Here is an 8,988-nt window from a genome sequence, read left to right as displayed (position 1 = left end):
AGCAAGAAAAAGACCGACAAAGACAACTAAATCAATGGGAACAAAGATGCACACACCTTTATCTAGGATAAAGTTAACCTGCAAAGGACAAACAATATATCTGATGGCTAACTAAGAAGAGAGAAGAATACAGGAAGAGTGTTTCTGCATTTCCTTCATATCAGATTGATGCACAAACTGCTGGCAATGACAAGTTGTCATGTCAGCTCTCTGTAACTAAACGCGTCACTTCCATGATCCCATTGATATCATGGCTACAAGCTTTACAAAGATGAAAACTAAAGTTGGACTGGGACCTTCTGATATCTCATTTCACAGTGAACAAAAAAGATAATAATGGTAATAATAATGATAATAAAGTTTATAAGATCCAAAACCTAAAATAGAGACAAGAGTAAATGATTTAAATAATTACAACATATACCACCAGCCATAAATTAAAAGGATTTAAGGAAGTCTGCACGCCTTAGATATTAAGGCAGTTGCACAGCTGGTGGACCTGAACAGTCAAGGCCCATTCATCTAATAGTATTGATATTGTGGCTAGCTGATACTAGGATGTCTGCTGTGTACTATCTACTGAATAGGTTGCCTGCCCAAATTGATTACAAGTCTTGAAGATCTTAATACATAACTTTCAAAACCAATGTTAGGTTCAAAACATACTCTTACATTTCTGGTTAAAGGTCTGCTACAGTACAGCTCTATTGCTAATTTATTATATCATTCAGAAATAGAAAGTGCAATTATGTATTTCTATTGATGTCATTTATTAATTTCCCCTGAGCTAAAATTTGATATAGTGGGTTTCATAGATGCAAACCACTGGATGCCATAACAATGAAATGTTATCAAATATAGCAAAGGAAACAGAAGGGGACCCAGTGTAGCGCATTGAGGAGTTCCACATGTAATGGAGGAAATAAATTGACCAGAACAAAAGAAAACTGCCAAAGCATGTGGCTGTATTGCTCTCTTTCTAACTGCTGTGCTTTCACTCTGCTTTTTGCCGATATTTTCTCTAATTCTCTTCCTGTATTTTTGTCTTTCTCTCTAGCCGAGGTTTCAAGAGAGGCTGGAGGAAGCCTGACATCTCTGTTGGTTCAGCCCATCTCTGCCTTCCTGGCAAAGACTTTACTGTCCTCTCCATCCACAGGACAAGGAGACTCCTGTATCCCTCTTGCCATGCCCTCCAATGCAGGTAAATACACAAAATAGAGTTGCTGCAGCATTTAATTTCTGTGCAGGTGTGAAGAAATGCTGGACAGTAAGAATGGTTTCAAAAATATAAAATTAGATTTTTTTTTTACAAAATACAAAGTGAGCGAACAGAAGAAAAATGTAAAGCAAATCAATATTTGGTGAGACCACCCTTTGCCTTCAAAACAGCATCAATTCTTCTGGGTACACTTACACAAAGTCAGGGATTTAGTAGGATCATAGTCAGGTGTATGATGAACTAATTATACCAAGCAAATGCTAATGATGAATTGATCAACTGATCAAAAATATGATCAATTTCATATGTAGGCTGAAACACAGTCATTAATAGAAACAGCTGTGTAGGAGGCTTAACGCTGGGTGAGGAACAGCCAAACAAATACATGAATATATTTCTCTGCAAATATTTATTCATGATAGACTCACAGGTACAGGATTTCATCCTTGTTACTTCTTTGACTAGTAATGTATGAAATATATGGAGTATGTAATCATTTATGAATTATTAGAGTCATCCAAGGTCTGTACAGTATTAGTTTTGTGGACTTGGACAGTAGAAGTTCTGTCTGTTTGCCGTATTTGTTGCTGAGTTTTATGTTATTCAAAAGGCCCATTCAGAGAAGGGCATTGCTCATCGGCTTGTGCTATAAATGCTGTGATGAGAGGCATTGGTTTATGCTACATACTTGTCCCAATATGAATAAACATTGAATAAATAAAATAAGGCTTAACACCATGACCTCTGTGGTGTCTTGTTGGGGGTACTAAAAAGATAAGAGGGACAAGGTCACCGTCCTTGCACCACCACAGTGAATTCATGTGTATTAAGGACGAAGGTTGTGTCTAGTCCTGTCCTGTCGGTGATTTTCATGGCTGGAATCCTTAGATAGAGTTGGAGATGTACCGTTTGGTGGCGAAGGAGTGCTTTTCTTCTCTTAGCTAATAAAAGTGATGCCGGTTATGGTGTTTGCACTGATTCAGGTGCTATACTGAACTATTGTAGTGAAGAATAAACTGTGCCTGAAGGCACTGCTCTTGATTTACCAGTCGATCTAAATTTCAAGCCTGTCCTGCCTTTTGATAGTTCATATAGTGGATTCAAACAGCTGAAACGAGCCTCCATCACAGGCTGGCTGGGCCACCCTAAGGCATTAGTTAAGGAGCTTGGATACCTGGAGTAAAACTGCTGTTTCCCTACCTTGAAAAGAACACCTTGAGGTCATTCAGGCCTCTGGTTAGGATATCCCCAGGATGACTCTGTGGATTTATTCTAGGAATGTCCAACAGGGAGAAGATATGCATGGGTATCAGTTCATATTAAGCCTAACGCCTCAGCATCCCAGAGGAAGAGCTGAACGACGTGGCAGAGAAGAAGAAACAGAACGTGATTCTATTTGTGCCAGTGTGAAGTTGATTCTTAAAAAAAATAAAACATTCCATTTAGTAGTGTTAGGCATGATGGCCATCTTGATTATATCATGATATGTCCTACAGTTGTCCTGCTGCATCCAATTACAAGCTTTGCAGGGATCCCTTTCAATCATATTGAGTGCCTCTGCACTCGCTGCACTCAAGATGCACAGCGTGTCACCGTTATGTGTCTATAATTTCGCTAGAAATGCCTCTCTGGTCTTTGCTTCAGGCTCTATTTGAATTGATTATCCAATAAAATGATCAACAGATAAATTATCAGTAACCGTTATGATGTTCTGATTTCTAAGGTAATTTTTATGTGAAAATACTCAACATTCCTTAGTTACTGAAATGTGATTGGCTTTTCATCTCTATGTATTATTGTAGACTAACTGGGTCGCACAAAGCAAGGCATTTTAAACTGAAGGGCATTTTTCACGCTTTTATTGAGAACTAAAAATCTTCTAATCAATAATCAACAAATAATCAAAATAATTGAAACATACATAATTTAGTCACATTTATTAATTGGTGTTTGATTCATTGATTTTTTTTTTTTCAATGGCTCACAGCACATTGATCTAAATGTTAATATGCAAGCATTGCATTCTCGCTAAGGAGGTGAAAGCAGTGAAAGGCTCAAGAGACAAAAACCAACAAATTATTAACACAATGAAAGTTTCAACTGTGGTTCAGGACTTAATGTGTCTGAGCTGTTGTGTTTTTCTTCTACCGCTCTGCTTCATCTAAGTGGATCACCGTCACCACTGCCGACGCAGTCCTCATATCAGTCACACTGTATGGTGACTCATCAAGTTCATAACCTGGAGTCTCCCACAAATATGGTGTGGATGAGTCACAGATGTGACCTGAGTGCCTCATCTCCACTGCCGCTCTGGCGTCCACTGAAACAGCATCTTTTCATGCAACTTTAATTTCCTTGTCTCTCTTTCTTTCCTTCCCCATCTCTTACTGTCTGTAACTTTGATTTCTCCCGCAAACTTCACATGATGAGCAGCAATTACCCCAAAGTCAGAACGTCCCCTCCCTGCAAAACAGCATATTAACTGTGTTGGGTTTTTTTTTTTTTTTTTGATAAGAAAGAAATCATCAGAAAACAAGAACAGCCTGTATTTTGCCTATATATGTCATCTGATGTGAGAAGAAAGGATTTGATATACAATATGCAAGACTAGGGGCTGCAGATAAGCCTATAGCTGTATCTGGCATGAATCATTTTGAGGTTCCTGTTTTCTGTGCATGGCCCTAATAACAAGACAACAAAACTTTAGACTGTAAGTTAAAACCTCTATTTATACTGTTCTGAAGTCGTTTTCCACACATGATTAAAACATTTAGTTGACATTTTCATAACATTTTTGGGTAGGAAGGGAATATAGTATTTACATAAAATACATTTTTAGACATTGAGCTGCTTTTCTAGTGAAATTCTCTTTCTTTCTTTCTTTCCTGACCGATGTGGGTTGAACATAGTATGTGTACTTAAGATAATCTTGGCAGACCAGGCGTCATGCACTACATTTTACATCAGTCAGAAATGCATAATGATTTCTATCAAGTTAAATCACAAATTGATTGCACGCTTCAGAGACGAGAACCACACCGACAAATATAAAGCGAGTGCGTAAATGCAGTACCGTGCAGACGAGAGCCCAGAACATTCCCCTCACATGTCCAGTGGACACTGACACATTAGAATGGAGTCGCCGTCCAGTAGGAACGTGACGCAGCCATATCCTGTGGATATTAGGAGAGAGTGTTCAGCAAGGCAAGCTTTTAGTGATCCATGGGGATCACTATGATTCATGATGATGATTCATTTCATGTTGGACATCAGCTCTGATTCTGCAGCACATAGGAATATTTGTTGTAATATCAATAGTATCAGTAGCAAGTATGTGTTATATGATTTTCTGAACGCCCCCCCTTTTAAACCAAAGGAAAGTCTGTAACTTTTAACCCTAATGATGGAGTACCCTAACCTTAACAAAATACTAAATTCATATGAGAAAGTGAGGTTCAATGACCCTAACCAAATTGTTTTGTTACTCTGCTATTGGTTGTTCTACCAACATCTTTCTAAGGGGGAGTTACAAACTACAGTTTGGTGTTTAATTTGGAGGACTGATGATTAATTGCACCGGCAACATTAAACGTTTAGCAACTATACAATAATAATAATACGATAATAATATCACCTGGATTTCTTTTTTCTGATACTTCTTGTGTGTCTGAATAGTGCTTGAGACGCTTTTCCACTTTTCGAAGCCAAAGGGACCAAAGGTCATAGGAAGTGTTTTGGTATTGAGCTTTAAAAGCCCATATCTTTTGACCCTAAGTGCGGATAAAGAAAGAGCAAGAGGAATAAAGGTAAGTAGGCATGCAGAGATAACATTTAGTCTATATGTTATAGGCTGTTGTATCTGTCAAGCAGCGGGCTGGTCAATGACTCATGTGGAATGCTGCTCTCTCTCTCTCCATTATTTCAAGTCTCTCCCACCACAGTGCAATCTAAAAAAAAAAAAGTCCCCCAAAAGATGAGCATTCATAGGAGCTCTATATATAGACCTGCTCTCTAACCTTTCTTTTATTACATTCCATTTTTCATTGTAGTTGTACGCCGCCCCTGTTCTTGTTATGTTGCGCTGTTTAATTACTAGAACAATTTTTTATTGCTGTACAGTTTTGATTGCCTTGAAATGTGACTTGGCTCTTGGGTGCGCGTCGTGGTCAGGTCATCATAAATGAGATGCAGTTGTTAATTAACCTATTGTGAATGAGGTGAGAGAAGAGATGCAGGGACAAGCTCTTACTGTAGGAGCCACTGAGACCCTTCTTCACGCAATGAAGGAGCAGATCGATGGAGGGATTAAATAAAAGAGATGTTTGCCTATGACTGGTGTTTCAACATTCCTCCTTGAAGGCAAAGAAAGACACTAAAACAGTCGGGGCAGAACCCTCCAGCCAAAATTACCATGAAATGCCTTAAAGACTCAGTGAAAGCACTCCTACAAAGGAGTGCAGCAGTGTCTTCAGCAGCAGAGTTATTTCTCTAACACTAAGGGCTGTCTCCTTGTCACACACAAATTAAAGCAGCAAATATCAAAAAAGAAAGAAAAGAAATATATATTGAGATTTTAATTTCCTTTGCCAGAAAAAGATGAATAGATGATAAGATGATGGGATATTCAATGGGAGGGTGCTGGATAGCAATAAATGAAATATAGATAGAAGCCAAACAGGAGCAAATAAGATGAAGGTGAAACAGGTGATGACTAAAAAGGCTGCTCACCCAAATTTCATTAAAGTCATCTTTTCTCACTTACCTCTGATGGTATCTAGCCATCTTCAGTGTTAACCCTCTCAGGCATGTGAGACATGTGGCCATGGGATGATTTCTGCCACCGTGCCAATGCAGTGCAGGAATGTATAGGTGCACGTGATGTTTTCACAACATTAGAAATGACAATTAGCATCCGCCATGTGTGTGCAGCCATGCCAAGCTGTACTTTGACACAGCAATACTTTGAGTTAAACGCTAACATAAGCATGGTTTAGCCGGTGTAGTGTTTTCCAAACAATCATATTTTAGAGAGTTGGCATGCTCACATGTTTTCATTTAGCACTAAACACAAAGTATGGGGGATGTTTATGGTGTTTTTGTTGATTTTAATAATAATTAACTGAAGCATTGGACAAATCCAAATTGTGACTCGCTAGAAAAAAGAGTCAGATATTGCGACTGATCCTCTGGGGACCCTGAAATTCTGCACCAATTTTCAACACATCCAATAATTCTTCCTCCTTGCGGCACTTTTCAGTCAGAATTAGGACATTAGGAGTGATCATCTGGGAACCATGAATACAATTTAGTGTTAATCTATCAAGTAGATCTTGAGAAATTTTACTGAATAAGATGGTCGCCAAAGTCAAACTCCTCTAGGGACAGTTGAGATATCATAGTTGCAGATATTGCATTGCTGACTGGCTGGCTGATGGTGTCATCCCGAGCTTGGCTAAAAATGTAACGCACTGTCACTGCTGTTTAATCCACAGATCCCACGGTGGACAATTAACTTTTGTCTGCTGAAGATATGTGACTTTTAGCTTTTGAAAGCATGCTCCAGAGTAACAGTAGTGCTGAAGTGGTAGGCTCTAACCTAGATGGCATTGTCACAACAGTGTTTAATCCACCCTTACTTGGCGCCCACTTGAAAAACTCATAACAGAGAGAAATAATATTGTTGTTTGAACTTGTTACCACCATCCACCTTCTCTCTCCCTCCCTCTCTCTCTCTCAAACGTACACACCACGGTGCTCAGTTCTTGTCTCTAGCCCAACAATTGTGCCACTATAATGATTAAAGTCGGTGCTTTGCCGGTTGGGTCAGCTTCCAGCGGTTGATTAACGAATACTTTTGCTGGTCATGCGATACACCCGCGTTGGGTGGGTGGAGATATTAAAAAAACCTTGGCCTGCCCATCTCTACAGGCTAGTGTTATCCAACAAGGCTTTTTTTTTTTTTTCTTTTTTTGTCTTTTTGGTGATGATTTTGAGTGAACAGGGTAAAATCTGGGTTGATCTAAGCAGGGGAGTGGAGGGAATGAGCGACTCCATACACATGCTCAGGTCTGCACCAATAGGATTCCACATGTACACTAGATTACATGAAGGACACTGTGTTAGATGTATGGCCATTATATGTGTATATGAAGTAAACATCTACAGCTACAGCAGCTACACAATGCACTCATCAGATGAATCTCTATGAGAGAGATGTTCATCTAAAAATGACACCTCAAGCCGAAATGAGTCTATTTGTATCAGTGTCAAGTGTTCCTCTGTTGGAGTACCACTTACTGGTGACTTGCATCACCACTGTAGCTCAGCTGTAACATATAGTATGTTACTTCTTGCATGAAAGCTAATTGAAAGGCCTTGCCTTGCAAAATAAGTCTGGGCAACTCAGCTCACTAAGGTAAAATTAGATAAGGATTTGTGCTATGCAATATCACACCACTTCCTCTTTGCAGGAACCGCAAAAACATGTGGTTTTCAGTGTTTGAAGAGATCATATCCCGAGATATAGCTGCATTTATCCAACTCCTGGGTCTAAATTATTATGCTGCCTCAAATATTCATATTTCCCGATGTGTGAACTTCTGACTTTGATGTGTTCATGAGCTTTTAAGTCATAACATGGAAACAACATAGATACTACAGAGCATTTAAAGAACGCATCGATAGCTGCTACCAGTATTTAATATTTGAAATATTGCTTCAACCGATTTGTAATCGGGGAAATTGCTAATGAAAACAGTTACAAGGTAATACAAAAGTGGGTAGATAATATTAGGGGGCATTTCCTGCTGTCGAGAGTGTAAATCCCCTCTTATCTCAGCATCATCACCACAGGCCTCTGCAACACTGCCACCCTCTGCTCCTCTGTCTCTCAGCTGAGGCTCCACTCTCTCAGCCACCTCCCTCCATCCTACCCCAGCAGTTTTTGGAGGGCATATGGGGGTGTCGTCAGCTCTGGCTGCCACCATGTTTCCCCATTGTACGTGTGTATGGTCTGTCCATTTCCATTTATTCCCCAATAAATCCAAGCAGCTGGTCACTGACTGGAACACTGCTTTCTGCTGTTTCCTATGTTTGGAAGATAACAGTCTCTCTCACACACACACACACACACACACACACACACACACACACACACACACACACACACACACACACACACACAAGCACTCTCAGGCCAACACTGTTATATACCCATGCTTCCTGAGTGAGTCACATAGACAATCAATGATGCACACCCAAAAACCAGTGGCCAAAGACTTGAGTACAATTGATCCTGAAGTGCAGGGGGGGGGCAGATTGTGCATGTATGTGCCACTCTTTCCTTGGTACTGTTTTCACTTGCCAGCTGTAATCCCATGGTGTTAGTGCTATTTGGTATTGGATTTGAAGGTTTTTATACTGTCCGATTGTCTTTTATTGACACGTTTGGACACTTACAGATTTGTAGAATCATATCTAAGTAATATATATATATTTGTCAGTGGATCTCTTTTGTCTGTCACAGGATCTAAATTGTGTCAGAAGCTGTTCCAGCTCTGGCAGAGGTACAGCTGGTTTTGGACTACATGTGGGTCCGTGTGTGTTTGATTGTGCCCATTTTTATTTGTCTCCACTCTCTGAAAACAGGCATCTGTGTAGACAGAGCTTAATGTGCATCCAATGGTTCTGCAAGGTAGGCTTCTTTTTGAAGTGTTTCCATTACATCAAATGAGTTCGAAAGAGGGAGAGAATTGGCGTAAGAATGGGAC

At 39.7% G+C, this 8,988-nt stretch overlaps 1 protein-coding gene across 1 annotated transcript in view; it reads left to right on the top strand.

The window, feature by feature from the left end:
• LOC139203161 (inactive N-acetylated-alpha-linked acidic dipeptidase-like protein 2) overlaps nucleotides 1-8,988 on the top strand; it is a 277,953-nt gene that overhangs the window by 128,310 nt on the left and 140,655 nt on the right. The window contains exon 8 of the mRNA XM_070832831.1: nucleotides 1,063-1,201. Coding sequence (XP_070688932.1) covers nucleotides 1,063-1,201 — 139 coding nt within the window. The remainder of the gene's footprint in view (nucleotides 1-1,062; nucleotides 1,202-8,988) is intronic.

The sequence above is a fragment of the Pempheris klunzingeri genome, chromosome 6 (assembly GCF_042242105.1).
Source record: "Pempheris klunzingeri isolate RE-2024b chromosome 6, fPemKlu1.hap1, whole genome shotgun sequence".
NCBI classification, from domain to species: Eukaryota; Metazoa; Chordata; class Actinopteri; order Acropomatiformes; family Pempheridae; genus Pempheris; species Pempheris klunzingeri.
The sequence above is the reverse complement of the archived record's forward strand: the minus strand, read 5'-3'. Positions and strand labels throughout refer to the sequence as shown.